Source organism: Haemorhous mexicanus, chromosome 13 (assembly GCF_027477595.1).
Source record: "Haemorhous mexicanus isolate bHaeMex1 chromosome 13, bHaeMex1.pri, whole genome shotgun sequence".
In the NCBI taxonomy this organism is placed as follows: domain Eukaryota; kingdom Metazoa; phylum Chordata; class Aves; order Passeriformes; family Fringillidae; genus Haemorhous; species Haemorhous mexicanus.
Window position 1 is genome coordinate 4,833,043 of NC_082353.1, and position 27,229 is coordinate 4,860,271.

Here is a 27,229-nt window from a genome sequence, read left to right on the forward strand (position 1 = left end):
GTTAGATAGAAAAAACTTAAGGAATAACATATTTTATCTATGCTGCTCTCACAGAGGGACACTGGGCGAGTCACTTCATGACCTTCCCCAAAATCCCAGCAGAGGGGTGGTCTCTAAGAGCCTGGGAATCATGTGGCTTTCCTCACCACCAAGTGTCTGGTCCACTCTGGGACTGAGACCAAGCCGGAATCACGCTGTTACCAATCCTGCAGCTGTACCATGCCATCCAGAAAGGAGCTGAAAACATGCAGCAAGACTCTAGAGTGCTTCAAAGAAGCTGCTGTCAGCTAAAAAGACACTTCTCTTCCTGAGGTGTTTCCATGTTTCCCATCAGGTCCCTTTTTTCCCTTCATGTGACACCTCACTGAAGACTTTTCCATAAAAGCTCACATGGGGTTTCACCTTTCAGGAGTAAGGCTTTTGACAAATGTGAGTATCTCAAAGGGCAGCTCTGCACAAAGAAATATCTGGGGAATATAACACCAATATCCATGAGCTTAGAAATTAACACATCAACAAAGCAGCAAACGCAAAGGAAAAACTGCATAAATAAAGCCAAAACCATTTTAGGCTGAATCAGCTCCTCATCCAGCTCATCCCACAACCACACCAGCCTTCATGAAGTTTCTGCATGAGCCAGTTTTATATATAATACAGTAACAAACATATCCAAACCAGTGATACCCACACCTGTAAAATCAGCTGCAGCTTTTGGGTCAGAAGCATGTGAAATCCCCTCCCCAGCCTGGAGCATGTCTTTGCTAACCAAAGCAAGCAGTTCCTACCATGGCATTCAGATAAACTCCCAGCAAAGGAAGAAACCAACATGCACAATCACTCCATAACTGCTACTTCTATACTGGACACAATCCAGTGGGTTCTTGTACACCCAACTATTACTGCACTTCATATGAGTTTACCAGTTTGGATTGTCACAGACAGGAGAATTTGCACATCAAACCAATGGGATCAAGCAGCAACCAAGCACAAAAGAAGGATTTTCCAGACCTATGTTTGTTCTTCAGACTCAGTAACTGTACTACAGAGTAAGTGAAGCACAGTAGCTCCTGTGCTGGGCCCCTCAAGGACACAACACCAAGATGCTCCCTAGGACTGCCCACAGGATGGATACTCAGCCAGGGAAGCTTGTTCCCACTTAAGTCAGTGCAGTTCTGTGAACTTCAAAGTCAAAAATAGTCCCTTCTTTGAGTAGAGCACTCAGTGCAGCATCTATTTCCCTTTTCCAGGCAGCACTCCTCCCTCTTCCAATCCTGCACCAACAAGCCAAGACTCCAATTTAGGTTTATGCCAGCAATGTCCTGCCCAGCTGTGCAGATCCCTGCTCAGTCTGCTCATCAACCAGGGTGGCTCTAAGTACAGACAATGGCCCTGTCACACCATGATGGCCGTGGGCTGCAGAGCCACAGGAGGCTGTGGAGCTGTGCAGTTCTTCCAGACACATCTCCTCCCATCAGGTGCACACCTCACTCCTGGGAGGCACAGCTGATCCACACAGCTGCTGTGACCCCTCCTGCTGAGCACAATCCTACAGCTGAGAGAGGGAGAACAGGCCCCAGGTGACATGCCAAGCTGGGGAGGTGCCACGAGCACATATCCACAGCACAGGGATGTGGGGCCATCTCACCCCCGGCAAAGCCCTATCAGGAGCGTGGAAATTCTGCCCTCCTGTCTTTCAGGTGGGACCAAGCTTTCCAATGTGTCCACAGTGCTCAGGGCTTTGAGCTCTGGAATGCAAACTAGGACAAAAAGACCCTTCCAGTACCTGAAAGGGCACCAGGAAAGTCCAGAGAGGGACTTTGGACAAGAGGGAGTGGCTTCCCACTTCCAGAGGGCAGGGCTGGATGGGATACTGGGAAGAAATTCTTCCCTGGGAGGGTGGGCAGAGAGTGCCCAGACAAGCTGTGGCTCTCCCATCCCTAGAAGTGTCCAAGGCCAGGTTGGACAGGGCTTGGAGCACCCTGGGATAGTGGAAAGTGTCCCTGCCCATGGTGGGGGTGGAGCTTGATTTAAGGTCCTTCCAACACAAACCATTCCATGATTCTAGGACCTCATTCCAGCCCTTTTCTCACAGGGAATGCCATCCTTTCCACACCCTTATGCTCCTGTCTAGCAAAGCACAAGGAAGAGATGACACAGTATCTGTGCAAATCCCTAAAGCTGTGTAAAAGTGTAAAGTTGAGTATTATTAAAAATTAAAGCCATGAAAACCACATACTAAAGAAATGCTGGACACCAGCAGAAAAAGAAGTAGTAACTACTAAAGGCACCAACAGAACAAGTGGGAGAGATTTATAGATTAATGAGGATAGGGAAGGAAGATCTCCCTGAGAATTACAGCTATGCAACAACCCAACAGGCAGCAAATCAAGTAACTAAACCTGCAGATTATTGTGCACATTATCAGTCAGAGCACAGCACAGAAGTGACCTCATTAACATTGTTCCACTTCAAACAATTCCGTACTGGGCTTGGAAACAAAAGCCTGGGCAAACCTGGCAAAGGAGAACAATCCTGATTTTGTTGTAAAAGTCCATGCACATATAAAGCACCATAAACCTCAGCAGCTCTTTTATGAACAAGAAGCTAAGTAGAAACATGTTTCATATTTCAGGGCAAGTGAAAGAGATTAGTCCTTTCCAGAACTCCCAGAGGACCTGGTGGACATCCTCCTCCCACAGCCACATTCACAGCAACGCCTTCACCCCTAGCCCATCCTATAAAGACTCATCAAAAACCACAGGGATTTCTTAATGAATTTTAACAAAACCAAAAAACTTAATAATTAGCACAAACAGTACACCATTCTAACACCTAGAGTCACAGAGCAAAACTTTTTAAAGCAGATTTGAAACACCAGCTGGGCACTTTTAGAAAACCACAGATCATGGCTCCAGCACGGTGGAAAATGAAGGAGCACAGTTTGGTGCTGGTGCCCAGGAGGATTCTGTGTCCTGCCAGAATTTCCACACATTAGAACAAATGCAGGATCTCCAGAAAGTACAGAGGGAACACTTTAAGCTGTTAAAAAGTGACGTGAAAAGGGAGAGATGTGGGCTCATGCCATTTTATCTCATGCACGGGAGAAAACAGCCAGTGGTTTTTTTTGAGAAGAAAACGTGCCTGGTTTACCCATCAGCCCTTCAAGCTCTCTCTGGCCTGCAAGGGAAGGATGGGGATGTGCCAGAAGCAAAGAAGCAAGGCTGGGGCTTTTTTAGTACCAGATGAACGACTTTCATTAACACCAATTTAAGTTCTACAATAAAAAGCAGTGCCTTGTGTGAAGGCCGTCACCAGCTTTGTTCTTTTCCCTTTAGTATTCCAAGAAGCAGAGATTAACATCACATTCAGGTTCCAAACAGGTTTCCCCTCCTCCTTTTAGACCACTTTCAGATAGTCTTGATACACCTTAAGAGCCCAAAATAAACACACAAATCCAAGTTTTCTCTACTTTTCACTCCTTCGGATGTCCAGCTGACAAAAGTAATGGATCTCTGTGGTTCCTTTATTCCCAAATACCAGAAATCTGCCGAGTTTAACTCAAGAGAGGAAGAACCAAGTTTGTCAAATAAACTGAAAAAGGAAGAAAAGTGCAAATCCTTGGACTATTCAACACCGTTCCTCAAGAAGACTGAGAATTACAGGCTTGATAAAGAACTTGTATTGCCTTATCTCAACTTTAAATTAATCTAGTTAAGCTGAACTTGTGTGAAAGTAGCTTATTTTAAGAAAAAAGCCATCTACTCCAGCACATTCTGCTGCAAGAGCTGTATCTTTTGTAGAAGGAATTGAGGTCTCCTAAGTGCAAGTAAATGAATGCAAAAGAATAAAAAAATCGTATCAGAAACCACAGAACTCACTACTCAAATCTCCTCGTTTTTCATTCAGACCACTCTACATAATTCATCAAAAAATGCATCACATCATTCCAGTTTGGGAACAGAACCCAATTCAGCTGGGTTTCACTCTTCTGTTCTCTCACACAATTGCCTAATCTTCCTTTCCAACTCCATCTCCCAGGACAAGCCGGAACAAATGTATCTCACATTCTCCCGTTGCAAAGGATTATCCAGATTTCAAGCCCACATTCCAGAGGAGTGGTATTTCTCTTTTACACCTTCATCTTGGTTACGACAGGAAGTCTCCTTCCCTGAGAGGAGCCCACATGGGACAGGATTCATGCCTGGATGGCTCCAAAAGCGCTTTCCAAAAGCCAGAAACAGCAACGGAGCGCGTAGTCACAACCGAGTTCCTTGGAGAGCTGTTCCCAATGATGATGGGGATTTCTGCATCTGATGGTACCTGATTCCTTTCTAGGTTCTTCAAAATGAAGTTCAACACAGAATTTAGGCTGTGAAGCCAACAGTGCAGGCACGAGTTGTGCCTCACCAAACACGGCTGCCCTGCTTTCCTGTTAGGAACAGTACAGAGAGAAAGGAGGGATGGATACACACTCCCAACTGCACAATTCCCATCCCAGTCTATTGCTACAGCCCCACAACCAGACAGCACTCAGGCTTCTTTGTGCCTCTGCTCAGGGATCAGCAGGGAACTGAGGGAGGAGCTGGATGCAGCCCCACCATCCCGGGCTGACCTGGTTCTCCAGAGGCTGCAAAGCTCCCAGCACACACATCCCAGAGACCAAAGCTGGAGATTCCCACCTCCCCCAAGGCAGGGATCAGCATGAGGGTGGTACTCTTCCTGCCAACTTTCCCCTCAATTGAATCCAGCATCAGCTCAGAGAGAAGAATGCCATATTGTCCTTGAGTTAATTCAATGGATATGGATGCTGTAAGACTCCAGGACTGTTGGCTTGCGCAGATGTCTGGAGTAATTACCCTGATGGCAATTTTTCTCCCTGTTGCAGCCTGGGCTCCTAAGTATTCCCATGTAGGAATGTCTGGGACAGTATTAGAGGAAGTAGCTTAGACAGTGATGTCCCAGGACAGCTCTGGGCCCACAGCATACTAGAGGTACCCATGAAGAAGCAGGGCTGGTGCCAGATGCCACCCTCCAGATGGGTGCTCCCCACCCCCAAAAATCTTCTTATTCCCAAGGCAGGGGCAGGTAAAAGATGGGAAACCCCAAGATCTTGGGGGCTTTAACAGGCAAAGCAGGGCTGCTGCTGTTCCAGTGTCCCAAATATGTGAGACCCAAGGCTAGCAGTGCTTACACTCTGCCTTTTCCAAGCTATTGGCTGCTCTTCCTCAGATTTAATAGGAGCAGTCCCTGAAGACCCAGCCAACTCCAAACAAACCTGGTTCAGTCCCCGAGCCACTTTGGAACACACAGAGACAAAGCCAAACTCCCTCTGGTGACTCTGTGAGCTCCAAGCAGGGCCCATTCCAGGCTGATCTGAGCTGCCCAGCAGGGGTTTCTCTGCCACCATAACACAACATTCCAGCTCGATGAAAACCAGGCAGCCAGGCCCAGAAAGCAGCAAACAATGCCATTAACCACTTACACAACAGAGCTAAGAAAACAAAGCAGCCATTTCTTCACTCCCTCCCCACCTTCCTCCTTCAGCTGGGAGCCTCAGGCCTCCTCCTCCTCACCCCCATAGGATCTGCTGCTTCTGTGTCTTTGTCACCATGACAATCTTGGGTTGAATTTGTCCCAAAATGATCAAATGCTGGAGTTTCAGGCAAAGTTGGGCTAAGCAGAAGGAAGACCTTTACATAATGAAATCCCAGACAGCTGTTCTGCCAGTCTCCACCTGGAATGCTGCCCAGCAGAAATGAAGGCTCCTCCGGAGGCCAATCCCAGGGATTTGAAGGCAGATGTAAATGATCCCAGCCAAACTGAGCCACGGGTGGTGGTAACATGTTCCACACATGGGATGGGCCATGGATTTGCTTAGGGAAGCCACTGGTGCCAGACAGGAGCCCAAAGACTTAGATCTTGAGCGTTCTTTGGGTCTCCAATTAACTGTTTCTTCCAAGCACTTTCCTTCACTGAACTTGAAGAAACTCACCTGATTCCAGGCATTAACACCTGTTCACTCTTCAGACAAGAGCACTTGAGTGTACTGTGGATTTTAAGGCTTGCTCTTAACAGGGAAGAGAAAAAGCAATCCTAGTGCAAGGAATTAAATTGATGTCCTTTTCACCTGACAAATCTTTATAAAATCTCTATATAAAATAGGAGAAAACCTCTCACCTTTGTGTTGGCTGCAATCCAATTGGAGGTTTCACTGTCATCATCACACTTCTTAATCCATTTCTTTAACCACTGTCAGAAAAATGATGGAAGAAGAGTCTTAAATCTAGCTGGAGGAACTGCTATGTTCCCAAGACTCCTGCTACACATTAAGGAAAGGTACACCCAGCCACATGGGAACTGGGGAGTGTTGGTGCTGGTTGATTGTGCAAATAGCCACTAATTTAGTGGCAGACAGTTCCTGCTGCTCCATCCTGATCCAGCAAGCACAAGCACCCAGCACAAACACTCCCGCAACGAGTTTGCAGCTCTTAATCAACACAAACTTCATGCTGGATTCTTAAATAATAAGGACATTTTGGCTTTGGGGTGACTAATTGTGGCCTTTCAGTACCTGAAAGAAGCCTACAAGAAAGATGGAGAGAGACTGTTTACAAAGACCTGGAGGGACAGGACACAAGGAATGGCTTCCCACTGCCAGAGGGCAGGGATAGATGGGATACTGGGAAGGAACTGATCCCTGTGAGGGTGGGGAAGCCCTGGTACAGGCTGCCCGGAGAAGCTGTGCCTGCCCCATCCCTGTAGTGTTCAAGGATAGGGCTTGGAGCACCCTGGGCTAGTGGAAGGTATCCCAGCCCATGGCAGGCTGTGGAACTAGATAATCTTTAAAGTCCCTTCTAATCCAAGCCAGCAAAACTAAATTAGTTCCTCCAGTACAAGGGATAATGCCTGACAAAGCGTCAAACACCTACAGGAACAACTCCTACAGGAATGCTCCTTGTTCAAAAAACACCTTCACTCCTCTGCAGGAGGTCACAGGTCTAACAGCCTCCTCCTCCAGAGAATTCCCACCTGGATGAGGCACTGTTCCCTCAGCAGGTCCAACTGGGAGGCAGCAGTGAAGGCACTCAATAGGATTTCACTGCTGGTTCTCACCCTGTGACTTTAACAGGTGCTACTCTGCTCCCTGGTGAGCTCAATGATCTCTGGGGGTCCCTTCCAGCTCAGGATCATCTATGATTCTATGGACAGCCACAAAAACTTGGGCTTCATTGCTAAGTTTTGCACATAAATTTATTTTAAACTTTTTCAAAACACAGATCTGGACAAGAACTTTGATGTGCTCACCTTGCATTTAACAGGATCATGCCAGTTTTCACCACAGTTAAAGCTGTAAGGGAAAGAAAGGGAAAATAAGCAAACAGGGCAGATGATTGTATTAGTAATTAAACAGTTTAAGTTTTCTTCTGGGTTTTTCAAAGCCAGTCCTAAGGAAACTCAACACACCCCCCTTCAATCCTGAAATCCCTCAAGGGCCACTTCAAAACAGTGACAGAACAATGGCTCCCCACTGCTAGAGGACAGAGTTAGATGAAATTATTAGGAAGAAATTCTTTCCTGTGAGAGTTGTGAGACACTGAAATTGGTTTCTAGAGAAGTCACCCCATCCCTGGAGTGTCCAAGGCCAGGTTGGACAGGGTTCAGAGCAGCCTGGGATAGTGGAAGGTGCCCCTGCCTATTGTAAATCAAAGGCAACTCTGACGAAGGGGAGAGAGAATGATGCATCTGACTCCACTGATATCAGAATGCTAATTAATTACTTTATTGTACTACATTAAATGCATTTCATCTAAACTGAATCTGCCCAGCACTCACTCTGCACACAACTGCTCACACTGCACTGAATCTTGTGTCCACACACCCACCCACCCACCCACTCTTGGCCCTGACAGGCCAAGGAAACAAAACATCCTCACTTTGGATAAACAATCTCCATATTGCATTCTGCTCTGGCACAGCAAGTGATAAGAACTGTGTTTTCCCTTTCTCTGAGGTCCAGAGAATGTCAATCTCAGAAATCCTTGGGAAGAATTGTGCCTTGCTTTTCTCTGTGAAGAGAAATGTGGCAACGCATGCCCACGGCAGGGGGTGGAACTGGATCACCTTTAGGTCCCTCCCAAGCCAAAGCAGCCTCCATGAACCCACACTAACACACTTCAGGGCAGTATCAGCAGCTTTTCCTTGCTGGCTCTTACCAGAACTGACGGCCACATTTGCAGCGCACGGGTTTCGCATCCGGGTACTGGACTTTAACGACGTGGTGGCAGTCGGGGGCAGGACACCACTTTAACAGTCGATTACACTGCAGAACAAAGCACACATCCACATCACAGGGGAAGGCTGTGCTCAAGGACAGCTCCTGCCCTGCATGCCTTTGCTGTGGCTGCAAACAGCTAAGAAATGAAAACCAAACCCGCTGCACCCATCACTTCTGGCAAGGACTGAAAGCTTGATCCCGTAACAACTTCTGCCCCAAGGCTCTACAGGACAGCTGAACCCACAGAGCTGGGAAACTGGAACAGTGCAAACCTTTCTCCAAGTTTATTTGGAGGCTAGAAAACTATTAGTGTTTTGCTAAAGCACTTTTGCAGTTTTACTTCAACTGGCAAAATGTTTAAGGCACATTCTTGTTTACAGCATTTCCTGGTTTTCAATGTTAAGTATCTCAGGTAACACTCAAGAGTGATAAATATTACATAACTATTATGTAACTATTATTCTGCTTCTCAGAACTCAAATATTAGGCAACAGCTCTTACATTCTCTTTAGATCTTTTGTCCTAAAGTTTTTTTAGTATTTTCCTGCAATTATCCCTGTAATGCAAAGGACCATAAAACAACCCCTGCCTTCACACCTGATTAGAGACTATGCAAAAAACCTGCTCTGCAGTTCTAAACAAGCCTCCAGCCTCTGGCTGGCTGCACGTGTCAGATAAACCCTACAAGCCATTAAAAAATTCAAATAAAAACTCACCTCTACAAAACTATTGGTTATTAAATGCTGGTACTTTAATTTAACCTTGGAATCTGTGATCAGACGCCTGTGGGAAGGGAAGAAACAGAAAAACTGTAGCAGAAGTCTTGTTTTTGCCATACATTACCATTAAGTTAAGACAAATAGGTTTGATTCATCCTTCTACGTTTGCAGGTACTTTTTGTACTTACCTGTTCTCAATTTATTTGTTAGATCACTATGAAAACTACATTCATTCTATTCAATATATATTAGTTCCAGAAACAGAAAGCTCACTCAGTTCAGAAGAACTGAATATCTTGGTGTGAGGATTTTTATTTAAAAACACTTTCCTGAAGAGCCCAAGAAACTAAGCAAGTAATTTCATCAGCTCATTTACATAAAACAAGCACATTTTGTGGCAATACCCTTTAAAAAGCTCCAGAACAACCCTTGTGTGGCTAATAACTTTGGGAAGCCTCATGTTAGCTGGGATTCAGTGGAATGCTACAGCTTCAGCTTAAAAATTATTGGTGTTTTAATCTATTTACCATAAAAACAAAGTTTTTATCAATATTACTAGGGGTCTACACAACATGGACTTGAAATTAATTCCAGTCTGCTTGGAACTGGGAGAACAGAGGAAAACTGACTGATGGGAACCCTTGACAAGCATGTTGACCACTTTTCTCCCGGGCACACCATTCCAGCTGGCATTTGCAGACTGCCCAGCCTAAATGCATCCAAAATACCTTAATTATGGATTGCTAAGCACTTCTAAAAATGTCTTTTAGCTATGACTGAAGTGTCTTCCCAATATATCTAAATATAAAGCTGCACTGACACATCCTTGGTGGCATTCCTGGTTCCAATGCTGCTGTGGAATACAGCTTTACCCAGGCCATACCATGGGTAAATATTGGAATTAATGGATTTTCCTTTCCAGCTGCAGCCAAAACTAAGGGCACTCCTGCATGTTATCCTTACAACACTCCCTGAGGAGCAGTGTGTGCCCATGGGATGTGCAAAATCCCAGCCTGGGCAGCTGGGGAGCTCCTCTCCCAAGCACATGCTGGTTATTACATAAATCACAGCACGTGGCAGCTCAATTCCCAGGGCTAAAATAAAACAAATCAGCTGACAAAGCATCTCCTGCAATCCTGGAGTCAAACTTACTGAAGAATGAGAAAACAATTTGAATTTAGTATTAATTATAAATCTCTATTTTTTACCCCATACCTGGGCTTCAAGACATACTAAACATCACCCTGAAAATGTGCTGTATTATAACAATATATCAGGTACTGGAATTTAAGTAAATAGTCATGCCATGACTAACCAGAGCACATAATCCACTGGTTTTCTGCTTATCAACATGCTCTGATTGCCCCAATCAACATCACCAGGTCAAGATCTTCAAGAATTTTACTTTCAATATTACTGTCTTTTGGCAAATTCTAAATGAAACTAGACAAATTAAGAGGTGAAACCCATGCCCATAAATCATATTAATTTTGTGCTCATATTGCTTGAAAACTGAGAACTGGAGACTTTTTGGGTCCTTTCCTGTTTCAAAGTAAAAATTAACAACACAGAATTGGGTGCAGGTTCCAGTTGAGATAATTTACATTTTTTGCCATGTATATTGACATATCCTAAGATTGCCACAGTTGTCTATTATGGCTTTTAAAGGAAAGAGTTTTTCCAAAAAAATGAACCTTCCTCCCCACAGAAATCCAGGTAAGCCCAGGGAAAGGTGGATTTTTACCTCTAGAAACAGTTTCTAGCTTTATTCACACAAATGGGACTTGTTTGCTTTAGCAGCCAGCTGCCACTGCCCTATCCCTGCTCTCTCCAGCCAAGGGGAATCCCACAGCACTGCCCTCCTTTTCCTCCATCCTTCCCTTGCTGCTGCCACTGCCACCTCCAATGCTTTCAGCTACTCAATTTCACATGCACTGCTTGAACAGCTCACTCCAACTGTTGCAATCAAGAAAACACTCCAAAACGTCCTGCTGAGAGCGTTTGACTCCACAAATTGAAGTTCAACCTCTGGTAAACAAAAATCTCAATCAAGTTACTCAAGACATGCCAACTTCAGCTCAGTTTCCACCCACTAGGCTCTACAAACCACTCCTCAACAGGGCAGGAAAGCATTTCAGCTACTTCCACTTCCATCCAGCCTACACCCCATGAGTAACCAAGAGCCAAAATTGGGAAAATTGTAACTCTGAAAGCAACTGATAATAAAAAACACCAAATTAATATCAATGAGTGAGTCAGGCTTCAGGAAGGAAAGAATAAGGTAACAGAATAAGCCTCTACTCAGATGTTTTAGCAAGAAGAATTAAAATGAACTTGAACAAAGCTCAGCATTAGGAAGGATATTGCTCATGCAACAACCTCCCCCAGTTTAAAAGAGACGGAAACTCATGGAGCTCACTGCTCCACCATGAACTGTATCAGTCATTCTACAGCTGGACAACTCAATAATTCCAAGGACACGGAATGACACACCACCTAAATCAAATCTTGTGTTTGAGGGTCAACTGCCTCCTATCAGAGGGCAAAAAAACACATCCTGCATCAGCTCTTAGGACTCCTGTCCTCTGACTCACCTATTAACTACAGCTATGGGGCTTGGGCAACCAGTGGGTTGACCCGGGTAGAAGTCCTAAATTCCTACATAAATCAAAGGAAACAAAATGCACAAAGCAGTAAAACAGGGTTTGGAAACCCTGGTGTCACACTGACCAAACTGGTCAGGGAGTCTTTCCTCCCAGTGTCATCACATGGGGTTTTGACACCTAAACAGGAAGTTAAGAGACATTCTGGAATCAAAACAGACAGTTCAGGACAGGCTCCTCTGCTGCCTGCAAGCCTCGATGCAGTTTGTCAGAAGCATTTGAATAGATCTGAATAGCACACGAGTAACACAATGGAAAGAGAGAGCAAAGCCATGAGAATTACTTACATAACTGTATTGTCGTCCACTAAGATATCACAGCCATGGGCAGGGCATGAAATGGTCTGAAAAACACAAAGAGGTCAGAGGAGGAACAGTGGTTATCCTGGTTTTGCATCACAAGGAATTCCAAGGCAACAGACTTCACTACAATCCACAGCCAAAGGAGTGCCCTGCCTCTCCCAGGTGTGCCACCAGTTCCTCCTTCCCCAGGCCAGAAACCTGCACCAACTCCACTGAATTCTCTCCAGATTAACCTTAGCAGAGCCTGCAGCCCCCAAACCTTTCGAGTTTGGGTTTTCTCTGTTGTTCTTTGGGGTTTTTTTAAACTTTAGCAGAGACACTCTCCCCCATCTCTCCAATACACACAATTTCCAGAAATAAGCCATGAGGTGAGTTGAGATTTTACCTGTCCCATGCCTTCCTCCATTATTTTGGTAGTTAAATATTCACTCCAGCACTGCATACAGAATTTGTGTCCACACTCTAGGCCAGTGAAGTACTGCAATGACAAAGAACACAAGACACGGCCTGGTTTTATCACATGGATTGACTCCATAACTTCACCCTTCTTAGTGCTGTGCAGTTCATCCATCCCATCCCTCATTCCTCACACCAAACCTGAGACACTGCTATTCACTTTGCATCATCACCCCTACAGAACATTGCCAAGGCTGCCTTAGTCACTCTTCCAAAGCCAGACCTTAATCCCCAAGCCCAGCAGCAGGGACAGGTGTGGCCCATGTTTCCACCCTGCCCATTTCAATTTATCCTTGTTTTAGGAATGTACATGGGGCACAGCATGGCTCTCTCCCATTTTGCTTTGGAAATCAGTCAAATAAATGCAACACCAAACAGGTCACAGTGACAAGGATACAGAGTCTTCATTCCTCCTATTTTTTTTCCCCTTGGCACATGTGGGTGCTGCCCAAAAGTTCCAAACCTCCCCAGGGAAGTTCCCCCTGAAACCCAGATGCTCATCAGATGAGGACACTCAAGATCCTAATTGGCAGGTGTAAATTGCTAAACAGAATTCAACAATGACCTGCTGTCACAGACAGCAACAGGGACAACTCCATCCTTGTCTGCATCATCTGCACAGAGCTGTCAAGATATCGTCTGAGACTGAGTGGTTACACAAGGGGTGGAGAAGCAAACACTGCAGAGGAAAAAGTGGAATTAAAGTACTTTTCTCTGGTCAGCTGAAAGTTATTTTATACTCAAAGTCAGCACCAAGGAAAACTGTATTTAAAACACTTCATCTGTACCACAATTGAGGTAATATTTGCTGGCTCAGCTTTTCAAACCAACTTCTCAGCTAGTGAGATAAAACCAGAACTCTACCCTCAGACACCATCAAACCATGAAAACTCCACAGAGGAAAGAACCTGCAATCCTCTGTGGAACAGCCCAAAACAACAGCAGGATTTCCTAATTGAGGAAAGGAGACTCCACTTGAGGCAAATGCTCTTTCCAAGCATTCTCAGACACCACAGATACATTCTGTCCATCCCACAGAGGTGCAGCAGCTGTGCTGTGCCATCTCTGGAAGCTGTGGCATTGCCCAGGGCAGGTGCCTGTCAGCACCCCTTTGCCAGGGCTGGCAGGCTGTGATTACACTGCTCTGACACTCCTGCTACCAGCACAGGCTGCAGCCTGGGAGCACCAACACGGCTCTATCTGACCTGAGCATGACTTCGTTCGAGGTAAAAATAGAAACATCCACCCCCAAAAAAACCAACAAAGAGATAAGAGAGGAGGCTGATGCCTATGTGGTGCCAGGTACACTGGCTGCAAGACTGCAAAGACACCTTCCAGTTTCTGAACCCTTACTGAGCACAGCTCCACAGATGCTGCCGTGGCCAAGTGACATCTCCTGGAGATGCAGAGTTAGAATAAAAACACTTCAACAGCTGGAACTTTTGGGGTGCCACAGCATGAAACCATCCCAAAGACTGCACTGGTTTTTCTGTGAATTCTGGCTTCTCCACATGTGATGGGAAGCAAGCAGAGATAAGGGAATCATCCCTTACTAAATTCAACACTCCTGCAGCAGGCACACAGAGGAATCAGCACAGAACACATCTTCATGTAAGAGCTGTTTTGGTTATTTCAGGCAGGGAGATGCTTTGCTAAATGCCCACAGAAAAGCAGCCACCACCACACTTCCTCCCAGGCTGCAAGGAATGTAGAGAATCTCTCAGCTCTTTTCTTTACTTTGAGGGAGTTCCCAATTATTTTTGGCTCAGCTGACAGCAGATGTCAAGGGAGCAAATAAAAAGGCCAACATAAAACCAGCAAGGATATGGGGGGAGCAGTAACTCCTTAGGCAGTTCATTAGCCCAGGGGACAACTCTGCTGTCACCACATCTGTGCTCAACATCTGCAGTCTAGACAAAGCAGGATGTTCCCAAAAACACCCCCAGACCACTCTTCTGAGGGTGAGGGGCAAGAGAGGAGGAAGGCAAAGCCACCACCCTCCCAATTCCTGTCTTTCCAATAAAGGTGTCACCCAAAAGAACTGCTGGGACCTGACAGTGTTTGACAGGGACACAGAGCAGGTGAAATATCTCCCTCAAGTCCTCAAACTTGCGGGATGAGAGCTTCAAATACTTTGTTTGGCAGGTGCTTCCCAAAACCTCAAACCACAGTTCTTTGGAGGTGACTGAAGAGCTACAGAGACTTTGTAGATGGGAGAGAGGGAATTTCAAGACTAACACTCCTGCAACAACTGTACACTGTAAAACTTCTTAACACCTCCAAACTCTTAGCTTTCCATAGGCTGAAAGGGGCTCTCAGTGCAAAAACCCCCCAGCTTTCATGTGGAAAAATAATTAGCTAATTATTTCAAGAGAATTTTCAAAGCTGAGATTTTAGGTTGGGCATTGAACATAAAAAAAATCCTAGAATTTATAATTCGCATCGACTAAAACAGCTTCAAAACAGCTTTCAGTCACCTTAGACACAGACACTACAGCCTTTTAAAGAAGAAATAATAAATACTAGTTTTCCTATAGGCTCCAGCTTTGCTGTAGGGCAAAGAAACAGAGTCCCCCCTGATGTCTTTCAACACCAGCAACAGAGAGAGAGCCCTGCTCACCTGCAACATCTCTCTGCTCCAGCTAAAAATCTGCTCTTCTAACTGGGCCACTGCTATTTGAGCTACAAAATCAAGAAGCGTTAGCATGTTTTGTGCTGTTCTTTCCAGTTTCAAAACTCTAGACAATGCTGGAGTGTGATTTTAGAGGTTATCCTGTGCAGGACCAGGAGTTGGACTCCATGATCCTTGTGGGCCTGTCCCATGATTCTGTGATTCTGCTTCCCAGGTAGCACAGCACCCCCAGCCAGAGGACAGGCCTGTCACTTGTGAGTTGTACCCCCACCCAGCACAGCAGCTACATTAAAATGGAGAGAACAATATATTAGAATATATTGCCTTTTTTCACAAAGCACTTCATCATACAGAGCAGGAATTTGCCTTCCCAGCTACTCTTCACAAGAAGGAAGTCAGGGCACACAAGGCTGAAGAGGAGACACATGAAACCTTGTGGTTCCTGGCTTAAGAGCAACAGGGACTTAATGCTGAGAATGGGAGGCCTGAAGCTGAGCTTAGCCCAGCTCTGTCCACTCCAGGGAAGAAGATCCAGAGCAAGGGAGAGGCCACAACCAGGGAACTTCACCCCAGGCTACTCCTGAACCCCAAAGTTTATCATGGTTCCTTGCTGAAAACACACCCAGAGCAAGAGCAAAGCCTTATGTCAGGGCAGCTTCGCCTGGAAAGGCTCAGCACTTGTTTTAGGGTGTTCTGGAAGGGCAGTTCCCCCACAAAGAGCAGGTTCCAATAAAAGAAGAATTCCTTATTATCAGCACTTTGCCTTTTTGATTTTGCCTCAAACTCTCCTGTTTGAGCTTTTCCACTCACCTCCTTCTCTCCCAGGTCTCCCAACAATATGTCCTGCCCCTGGGAGCCCCATCAGAGCCTGGACCTCTTAGCAGTGTATGGGAATGCCTCAGTTTGGTCACCAGTGACAAAAAAAAGTAGCACTATCACCCAGGGCACTGATGCAGAGCCCCAGCAAGCACTGGGTAACACACCCTCATGTCTGACCAAGAGGGTATTGTCCAATATAATAAAGATCCAAAGATATCCACATTTTACTTCTACTAATTTTTTCTAAACTTCCTAGTTTGACTATTTTGCTTTTAAAAGCTCTTTCCTACCTTGTCTTTCTAGTTAAGTAAATCCCTTTGCCCATCATGCTTTTCAGAGATTTTTAATTTCACATATCCTCTATTACCTCACTTGGTATCAGACCTTTGCAAACACCACCTGTTTGCTTTTTCCTGAACTTTACCACACCACTGCCCAGGCCCCAGCACCCTCAGAGGTGTTCTGCAGGAAAATGTGAAGTTTCAGGTTGGAAATTTGGGGAGTTGTTGCTCAGGTATTGTTGGAACCCTGGATGCTGAAATTTTTAAACTTTCTGTGCTGAAAGGCACAGACTCGCAAGAGAGCACTGCATTTGACTTGAGGCTGTGGAGAAGACTTCCAAAACTGATTGAGAGCACTGAGAGCTGTGGACAAGACTTTCAAAATTGATTGCTAGCACTGAGATTACGGTGTGTAGTTGGTTAGAAGTGTGTAATATCACTGGGTGGAAAACTTAGAGTTTGGGGTTTTAGAATATAGAAATAAATATGAAATTTATATGAATAAATATGAATTTATAGGAAATATTTATTTCATATAAATATATATTAAATAAATAAAGATGGAGGTTTTAGGGAAGAGGCAGGTTGTTCTTCGTTACCTCCTTCTTCCTTCTTCACGGGTTTGGGTGATGTTTTGCGATTGGAAAGAAAAGTCTGCATTGAGGGCTTCCAGGGATCAGTTATGGGGTTAAAAGGGAAAATAATCTAGGAGTCATTTCTTAATTGGATAGTTGAGTCTTAAAAGACCTTGTAATAAGAGCTAGTTAGACACTTTGTGCCTTGCTAATGAAACGCTGCTGAACTCATGTCTGTGAGGCTGTTTCACTGATAAGAAATAATAAACACCTGAGTCCAAACACGAACTACCATCTCAAATACCTTCAACCCCAACCTCAAGAAACTGACAGGCAGCACCAGGGCCCCTGGGTACTCACGGAGTTTGGGTAGTTCAGATAGCAGATCTGACAGGACATGTCCTGGGCTGATGATCTGGTGTTCATCTGGCGCGTTCGCGACTTTTTACTTGGATTAATTACATGACACTCTGCAAAGAGCTTCTCCAAGTTGCCATCAAAGTACCTGCACAACACAGGACAGAATGAAAATTTAACCACCTTCTAAATCACATTTCTATCCTATGTAGCAGCTAAGAGTACAAAGATGCTTTTTGTATTTCAAAACTCAGACACCCACTACTTCCAACAAACCCTTCTCTAACACAACACAGAGGTGGATATTAGACAACTGCAGAGCATCAGAGACTCTCACTTGAATTACACACTCCTGAAATTCAGGCACCTTCAATTCTTCAGCTGCATTTCAAGTAATTTGTGACTCTCTCAATTGCTTGGCATTAGAATTCCAGGACATGAAACTAGAGCAAGAACACCTGAGTTCACAGTTCAGGCAGTGGAACACCTTCCTAAAGCACAGGTTTGATGCCTTCAAGCTCAATTCTCACCAACTGAGGCCTTCCATTTTTCCTAATATTCTGATCATTAGCTGTTTGAGCATCTTTACTCTTCAATCAACCTGAGGTAATTTAACAACCTCCTAAAAATACAGTTCAAGGTTTACAATGTTTCCAAGATCAGGTACCTATTGGAAAGGAGGAAGCAAAAAGATCACTTCCTTTTTATTTCCTATTCCCTTAAGGAAAACAATATTGGTTTGCTTTAAAGGCTTATAAAAAGCTCCTCTTTGGAGAGGAGGACCAAACTGGAGAGAATAATTATCAGAAAGCTCAGCCTCTTCCCAGAATCCTTCACACACCTTTCTCCAGCCTGCAGCAGCTGCAAAGAACTAATTAAACCAGACAATTAACCAGCCCCATCACATGCACACATCCCCCAGCCAAACCCAGTAAGTCATTTCCCAGCTCCATTACAGCTCTACCTACCAACAAGGCTTGATTTATAATTCAAAAAATATCAATTTTCCTGCTGTTTCATATGTTTCTCAGTGCAGTTCATGTGTTTTAGAGCTTAAATTTCAAGACACTGAATCTGGATGGAAGTGGTGAATTCTGGCACCACAGCACCCACAAGGCTTTGCCACTGTTCTTCAATGTTAGCTCAGGATTTCTCAACCAAGTTCTTTTGTTTGCTTAGAGGATTATATTTAGAAATTTGCATGTTATATTTAAATCTAAATAAATAAAATTATATATTTAGAAAATTTTAGCAAGTGAATTCAGTGCAGTCCCATTATAGGCATTATTTGTTTTTTAAGAATCATGGATAAATATTAAGTCCACAAAAGTTTTCCAGCCTTCCAACTGCTCTTAGAGGCAGCAGGAGCAGCACTGGACATGCTCTGAGGAGAGCAGACACACAGCTGGGTGAGAAGTTTGCAAGGAAAATAGTTTTGTTTACAAATGCTATGATGCAACCTGAACCCTGATACTCATGACCAGCTAAATGCTTATGGAAATACCAGAGGTTTTTGTAGTGGGGGCTGCTTTAAAGGGTAAATATCCATGTCAGGAACTTGACTTTTTTCACCTGGAATTTCCTATCCCCTTTAAATGTCTATGGATAGCATTCCTGCTTCTCCATGCTGTTTTCTTTTCATGCATTTTCTTTCTGAGTAAGTAATTTCCACATTTATTTTTAGGTATGTCTCTCAGACTCATACTCATGCAGCCACTGGGCCGTAAGAACTCCAAAAAACCCAGAGGAAAACTGCATTTTTAGAGAGTGGATCTCCCTGAAAGCACACAGCTCCAATGGATACTCCAAAGTCCAACAGCTCTCTAACTGCTCCATCACTCCTCAGGCAAACATGCCAAGAGCTCAGTCAGAAGACTCTTGCAGTTCCTTCAAAGTTTAGAACAACACCTAATTGCAATTAACATCCCTTTTTCCCACTCATTCCAGCATCACCACAGACCATCCATGTAGGCAGAACTCCCTTTGCCCTTCCCATGTTTTTTGGTCAAAGGATTCCCAGGCAGCAGCTCTAACACCCTTCCCTCCCACAGCAGCTGAGCTCCATGTGACATTCACCATCTTCCCTGGCCAGCAAACCTTCTCCACCACCCATTTCCATTCCATTCATCCTCCTTGAATCCAAGGAAGCCAAAACACAACCGGGCTGCAACCCTAGCCCTGATCTGACCCTGATCTCATACAATTCCACTTCGATTTCTCCTCCCAATCTCAGCTCATGCATTGCAAAGGATGACTACATTTCTCCAGATCTGCTCCATGTCAGCATTCCTCCTCACTTCCTTTACAACTCCAAGAATTCTGATTTTTCCTCAAATATTCTCTATTAAAGGGTTGGTTCTTGGTATCTCCATCCTGATTTTCATCCTAGGGAGGAGCACAGCACCTCCAACAGCCCTTTAAATCCTGTGCCCTCCTTTCCCTTCACAATGCAGATACTGAGTAATTCCAGCTCTTCTGGTGCATGAGAATTTCCTCTATTAATTCTTTGAAGTTCATTTGCTTCATCACAAAGTTGGGGGTTTTTCTGCTATTTTAAAATCAACAGACAAACCAGTGTTTGCCCATTATTTTCAAGTGTTTCTACTTACCAAGACCAAACCTATAACACCACCAAGTCTTTTTGGCAGAGGGATCAAGCTGTCAGCCCCTTTATCTCCTCAAAATTCCCTCCTGCTGTTTGTAACTGCCTAATCGCCATTTTCCAGACATAATCAAATCCTACCCATGGGAGTATCAAAGATAAAAAGCCTTTTCACTGAAAAAAAAATTGCTTCTAGTACACACTTTGGGATATTTACTTCCATGGAAGAGCATTTGTGAGTGTCAGTGCATCAAAACACTCACAGTAAAAGATATCTCCACATCAAAACTCCTGCCATGCACCATTTTTCACCTGTTCAGCCTCTGCTGAAGAGTGGAAAGTATTTATTTGTTCCAAGGAAAGCAGGCAGCAGGTTCTGAAGAGGCAGTCTGGGCATTCCTGACATCTCTCCTCCACTCAGAGGGAACAGGGACATGTGGCCACCAAGATAAGCAGCTACAAGAGACTGCTGTATCTCTGGCTGTGCCTCCAGGGATTAAATCAGGCCTTGGGGACATGCTGAGACACTTTTCTCTTAAAAAAAAAATGGCCAGGGTAAGGCACATCAAGCAGGAGAGTTGCATTTTAACCTCTTCATCACACAGAGGTTCCTCCCCAAGCTCCCCTCAGGAGAGGACACCATCAGCCCCAGTAAAATTGGAAGATACTAAAGATAAGGTTCAAGCTAAAGCACTTTCTTCACTTGGTTCTGAGTTGATGTGTTCATTCTGCACTTGGTGCTCTCCTATCCCTAGGATTCAAGCTTGCAAGACCCAGGAAAATAATATTTGACATCTTTATTCTCCTAAACACATGCAGCATATCAGAGGCTGAACTAGTATTTCCTCCACTCATCACTTCCATCCTACAAACAAATCCACCCCCAAGCCCCAATTTTGCTTTGCACACAAACAATTAGACTTTCACCAGTGGGAGAGGGCAGTTTTTTAATTGTGGCTGTTATTACTTTACTGTAAGTGGAATAAAAATCTGTAGCACATCTGCCCTCTGAACACCACTGTGTAATTACTCCGTGACAAAGCTGGCACAGACAGAAACAACCTACTCATTAAAAATAGGCATAACCAGGCTAAAAAAAAGTGGGAAAACAGAAATTTTCATGTCACAAGCTCAGACCTCCCCACTTATCAAAAAAAGAGGAGCCATTTGGTTGAAGTGCTTTCCTCCAGGCCAAGACTGATAAGGCTGCTGGGAGCTCATGCTGATTCACCATGAGCTAAGAGAAAACAGGCACTAATTAGGAACTGCAAATATACACCATCAAACAACAGGACTTTAAAGCAAAATGTGTATTTTGGAGTTTTTTTCCCCCCTTAATCCTCACCTATCACCTATCAGCAATGACCAAACCCTCTTCAACACTTAGAGCCTGGTCTCAGCCTACTACCCAGCTTCCTACTCCTGCTTTAACACAGCTCAGCACTCCAGAAGATTTCATGGAAATCATTTGGTGCAGAAATGTCAGAAGGCAGCACCAGGCACTGGAGAGATCCTGTTCTGGTGTTTTTCTAATACAACAGGACATCAAGAAGCACCAAAACTGGGACCAGTGTGCAACAGGTTTGCCTAAGCAAGTCATGTATTCTATTACTCACAGGGGTAATGCTGCTGAGGTAAGTATTTTAATGAATATGTTTACCTGTGGATTTGTAAATACAACATGTATTTAAACTGTAAAAGCCTTGACAATGATACCTCACACTGACCCAGCTGGCACCTCCCTTGAGGGAAAAAAACAAACAAACAAACAAAAACAAAAACAAAACCACAGCCCATTTTTTTTATTTTTAAATTGATGGCAACCCTAAACAAGCTTTCAACAACGAGGGACAAAACCTACTGTACAAAAGGAGGGCTTTTCAGTGCACTAGTGTAGAGGTATCTCCCAGGAAAGGAGAGTGAACTTTACCCCAACCAAGAGAACCAGCCCAAGAAACTCAAATATCAAGTGAGCAGTCATGTTGCAGAGCAGGTATTAAATCAGAATTCTTAACAGCTGGAGTTAAATAGTGGATATATTTGTAACACAAAGCTTTCAGACTTCCAACATTTACTAAAAGAGGTCAATCTCAGGAAAATAAGGACTAGAAAGCTGTAAAAAATACAATCACTTCAGAAAAAAAATCTAGGTTAAACAAAACATAAGATATACCTGAGCACCATCACAAACCAAAAATATTACACAAAGGGCACTAAAGATGTCCTAAACCCATTAGCCAAGGATAGCACAAATATTAATACCCCAAAATAATTACTGACAGTGTGAAAACCTTTGCTCCTCTTACCCTGGGTGATAGAGTACCAAACTACAGGGGAACAACCCCAGGGTCAGTGAAGAGACATTTATCAATTCCTAGGAGCACCAACATCTGCTCTGGTTTACCAAGCACATCTCATCATTATCAGGCAAAGGAAATGGTAATTAAGGGAAAAGTCAAACTAATGATCCTACCAGGCCCTCCACACCCACCCATTGGTCACTTTGGTCACTTCACACCAAGTAAGACCAGCACAACCAGCAACAACTCCCTGTACAGCTTTTACTGCTCCTTTTGGTCCACATTAATTCTCCTCCCAGTTTCTAAAGTAATTTAAATTCTCCAGCTCCCTCAACTCTTCAACACCAACACTGGCATTGGAATGAACCAAATGCAGCTGGATTTGGTCTCCACTGAGAAGTACCTTTACCAAGCAACATTCCAAGAGCTGGGAATCAAAGATGGGAAACAACCATAAAACTCTCAGTTCTGAGGGGGGGGAGAGGCAAAATTCAAGCCATTATTTACACACCCCAAAGAAAAGCTGGAGCTGTGGAGATGAAGACAAGGCAGTACCATTATCAGCCAGGAACAATTTAGCCTTGGCCAGAGCAGCAAATAAACATGTCAGGAATACACATGCCAGCATGACAGGCATGAGCAGCTAAACCCAAATCCAAAACAGTTGCTAGATAACAAGAACCTGTTCCTGCTTGCTTTTTTCCAAAGCCTGCCCAAAGCCTGTACATGTTCAAACTGGAAATCCTTCTTTCCAATGGGCAACATAACTTCCACAACTTTAAATCTAACCAGGCATCAATAATATTAAAACAATGAGTCACCCTAAGCTGGGAAAGGGGGAACATTTAGAGCTTTCACAAAAGATCCTCCTGCCACACACTGTGCATTCATCCATCCTCACTTGACCCAGGAACAAACATTTTTTCCAGCTCTGCAGCTGCTTACCTCTCCATCAGCTTCTCCTTATCCCAGTTGAAATGGCTAAGCAGTATTCGAGTGATAGTCGCTGGATTCTGGAGAAAGAAGAGAAAAACAATCAATAATTGAGTGACCAAGCCAGAGTGAGAACACCAGGCAGAGCTTTGAATAGGCAAAGGGAAAATCAGGGTGTCTGATATCATCTGTTCAGACAATACATGTTTATTGGGATGGACTGGGAAATAGCTGGACTTGACAGACAAATTTTAAAGGGAAAAAAACCCACCCAACTCTGTAAATCCAAGCACCTGTATAAAATGAGAATTTGGGTGAAGATTTAAGAACCAGACTAATTACACCTACCACAGTGCCAACATCTCCACATCCAGCATGCCCACACAATGCAATTCTAGGATGTCTGTAAAATCACCTGTAAAATGATGATTTCTACCCATCATATCCATTTTTGCCACAATCTCCACACTACTTGCAGAGCAAGAATAATCCAGCCCTGACCATCAAAACACTCTGGCTGAAAACTGTCCTAGAACACAACTGACTGCTAGCATAGGATGACAAAGTCCTTGGAAGACCTCAGAAGTTCCTGAAGCACCATCAAATCCAGAAAAAAACTCAGGGCAGCTAAGGAAAGAAAGCTAAGGAAAGAAATACAGCCTAGAAAGGTCAGCAGGAAGGTGGAACATATGAGCTGATTTTCACTCATGTACAAGTTTTTATTCCAACTAAATCTAAATTATCAGCCAAGGGTTTGATTATATGAGAAACACACCAGACCATATGGCTCCTGTTACACCCCAGAACCACGTTTTAGCCCTCCAAATCCACTCTCTGGGCTCAGTTTTGGGACCATTTACATGCAAAAGAGACAAGAGCAGGGCCCGGGGAGGGTTGTTTGTACTTTGCCATTTGACACCAAAATGGAAGTTTGCCTCAGGGCCCGCGTTCAATGGCTCTGAAGCTGTTGAAAAGTAGGACAAAAACCAGCAATGTGATTTCCTGAGCCCTGGAGCTACAGCCACAACCGGATGCTGCCAAAAGCCAATGCTGTCACCCACAGCATAGATCCCACCCCATCCCTGCATCTCCTGCCCTCACCAGCCCATACCGCTACAGCCATTTTATGCTGCAAATAGTGACTCAGAAACTGATCTTCTCTTTCCCTTTAGGTTGTTTTTTTTCCTGGAATCGGTTCTCCAATCTATTTGATTGCCTGACCACACAAGCAGCTGCATTAGCACAAGGGGAAAGCAGGACAGCCTCTTTCACCACCACCACCACCAAAACCTTCACTGAAACAAAGCCCTCGGGTGACAGTGTAATAAGCACAAAGAACCAGTCTTGTGGCTTATACTATAAAAAGTGACACTCCTCTCCTTCTGCAGCGTGTTCTGCCTCTTATTAATGCCAGCACAGATTGTTTAAGGCCAAACTAAGAATTTTTTTCCAGCTTAAAAAGCCCATGTGAAGCAAAGCAGCTATAGAAAGGTTTGTTTGACCAGATCCCTGATGGAAGCCCATGAACAGCTGGGACAGCAGATCCACACAGTATGGGGCAGGAGATACCAGAAATGGGTACTGCAAACACTGCACAGTGACAGTGTGGGTCTGGTCCATATCTGAAGCAGTCCCCCAGATGACAGGACTGCTGACAATCACATGGCACCAGCTCTCCAACAGCATCCCTCCCTCATCCAGCCCTGCAGAAGGGAGCAAGGAGCTCAACTCTTTCAACTCAGTCCTGCCAACAAGAAGCTCTATGAAAATTTAAGGGTCTCCTTCACCCCAAGGCTCATCCAGCAGCCTCTTGTGGGGTTTAGTTTCTGATCTTTCCAGGTTACTTTGTATTTGGATCTCCACAATAACCTTTTCTGTAACTCTGGCTGTACTATGTAGGAGTACTTTAAAAGAGTTCTTAAAAGCTCACTTAGACACAATTCCTGGAGCAATTTAATCAAAGATTAAAATAGACCTTAGTAAATAAACCAATCTTATCTCTAGATTATCTTGGTTATGATACCAGCCCCTGTAATTCTCCAGTTATGAATTTCAGATAGCAAAGCACACAGCCCTTCAACATAAGGAGTCTTCACTCAGCCCAGAAATCTGCCAGATGTACAGAGAAACACCATTTTCTTCATTTCTCAAAGGCATTGAGAGAGCTTCAATTAAAATCAGCCCAAAGTCTTGTCCTACCTTCTACCACAGCAGCCCACTTGGCCACTTATTAAGGCTTCTGGGAATACCTGTTAATCACTTAATAGGCTAAGAGGCAGCTGAGGTAGTGATCTCTGGCTGACTTTAAAAAGACAGAAGGTTTCCCCTGCACTGAAGGAAAAATTACAGTACACTGATAAGAAACTCCAATGGTCTGCAGTAATTATTAAGTAGAACAAGGCTGATCCAGCAAACACCACTCCCCAAAGGAGATGTGGTTGGAAAGGACAAGAGGGTTTCATCTGTGGCTTCTCCATTTTCCCAACACACAGGCACTGCAGCTTTCCTAGGTCAGAGCCCCCAGGTATCCCAGCACTGTGAGGTCAGGGTACTAAACTGGACATGATTTAGGATTATACTGTTGACTCTGGGTACTATCACCTTCTCCTGGCTTGCTGGGCTCCAGCTTCCTCCAGCACTGTTGGTTGAACATTTAAAAAAAGAAAGGAAACGCCAGCAGCATGACAAGCTCCCACCAGAAATAGCTGGGCTGCCTGCTTTCACTGCCTGCCACATCCCAGATGTAGCATTCAAACCTCCCCTGGCTGTTTCCCAGACACAGAAGGCAAGAATTAACACACCTCTGCCCCTGCTCATCCCTGAACAGGGAGGGGTACAATCTGGGCTGGAGGAGCACAGGGAGCACAGAAGACTGGGAGGAAGGCAACTAAAGGGCAAATGAGAGTAAAATACAAATGCCAGAAGTTCTGACATGAAGGATTGTTCCATTCTAAGACCAGGCACACCATCATGAATGCACACACATCCCTCACAGTTATTCCAGAGCAGGGCTGGAGGAGTCTACCACAGCATCCACTCCAGTGAGAGCTGTGCCCTGTACCTCAGGCACACAGGGTTAAAACACCACCAAAAAAAGGTGCTATTTCAACACCAGCTCCACTCCAGCTTTCCACCAACCATCAGCCATCACTCTGGATGCTCATTCTGTAAAAATTAATGGGATGTCCAAATCCTAGGTTACACAGCACTGGGAAGCCAGGGGCTCTGTTCAGCCTCCTTGTTTGGCACACAGGATTATTTCCTACCACCAACACCACAAAGATTAGTTATGAACAGGCTCCGCTGCTGCTCAGACGGGATTACTCTCGAGGCTGTGAGAGCACGCTCCTACTCAGGCTGTTTTCTGTTTACAAAGATGAATTGTCCTACAGAAAGCAGCCAGGGAGGACAGGGAGCAGGGGAACAGCCAACACGTTCTCCTCCAAACGTGGTCTGATGAAAGCTGAAACAGCAGATCTCACTTACAGCAGCCTCCTATTAAATTTTACATGCCGGAGCCGAGGTGGATTGCCTGGAGCTGAGGGCAGCGAGCCTGTTGATATCCAGATAGGAACAAACCCGATGAAAGCAGCCATTTTGGTGAAATTCTCTGGGCACTTCAAAAGATTTCCTAACAAAACATTCCAAATAAAGCTCTGCCCAGAGAAAAACACCCTCAGTCCTCCAGCAGGGATTTTTTTTTTTTTTTTTTTTTTTTTTTTTTTTTTTTTTTTTTTTGAGGCTAACAAAGCAACCAAGTCCCACATATGCTTCAAACAAATTCCACTTCACCACAGCTTTTCACTGGAGGTATTTGCATTTACTGTCCTTATCTATGTTGCCATGCTCCAGCACACCAATGCAAGCAGGAGATACAGCAATAAGAAGCCCTACAAAGGTCTGGACTTCACCAAAGAAGCATTATTAATTCAAATAAAACTCCTTAATTTAATAGAATTTAATTCAACTGGAAGCTTCATCAGTGATAAGAGTTAGAATTCTTTTTGCTGTCAAAATAAGAAAATATGAATCAAGGAAGAATCTGGATGCACTTAAATGCATAAATGAATTATAAATTAAATATTATTAGAACATTAGCTTGAATCAGAATTTCCAAGCAGCACAATTTGCTGAATGACAGTTGGGAGCACTTGATCCATTCATGTTTCCATCCATCAAGACGAGCTGCATGGTTAATTCTTGATGCTATTACAAAGAAAAGCCCATTTTACAGTTCAGCTTCTCCTCACATGCTGGAAATCAGTTCCTGGTTCAGTTTCTGCATTTACTGCAAATAAAAACCATTTAAGAACAA

At 44.3% G+C, this 27,229-nt stretch overlaps 1 protein-coding gene and 1 long non-coding RNA gene across 2 annotated transcripts in view; one reads left to right on the top strand and one right to left on the bottom strand.

The window, feature by feature from the left end:
* ARIH1 (ariadne RBR E3 ubiquitin protein ligase 1) overlaps nucleotides 1–27,229 on the bottom strand; it is a 51,605-nt gene that overhangs the window by 6,745 nt on the left and 17,631 nt on the right. The window contains exons 2-9 of the mRNA XM_059857991.1: nucleotides 22,927–22,994; nucleotides 17,083–17,227; nucleotides 12,345–12,437; nucleotides 11,945–12,000; nucleotides 8,992–9,058; nucleotides 8,214–8,320; nucleotides 7,306–7,348; nucleotides 6,178–6,249 (exon numbers count right to left, since the gene is read on the bottom strand). Of these exons, the coding sequence (XP_059713974.1) occupies nucleotides 6,178–6,249; nucleotides 7,306–7,348; nucleotides 8,214–8,320; nucleotides 8,992–9,058; nucleotides 11,945–12,000; nucleotides 12,345–12,437; nucleotides 17,083–17,227; nucleotides 22,927–22,994 (651 nt within the window). The remainder of the gene's footprint in view (nucleotides 1–6,177; nucleotides 6,250–7,305; nucleotides 7,349–8,213; nucleotides 8,321–8,991; nucleotides 9,059–11,944; nucleotides 12,001–12,344; nucleotides 12,438–17,082; nucleotides 17,228–22,926; nucleotides 22,995–27,229) is intronic.
* On the top strand, nucleotides 20,816–24,293 carry LOC132333177 (uncharacterized). The gene is made up of 2 exons (XR_009488081.1): nucleotides 20,816–21,315; nucleotides 24,087–24,293. It is a non-coding gene; the product is annotated as an uncharacterized LOC132333177 (long non-coding RNA).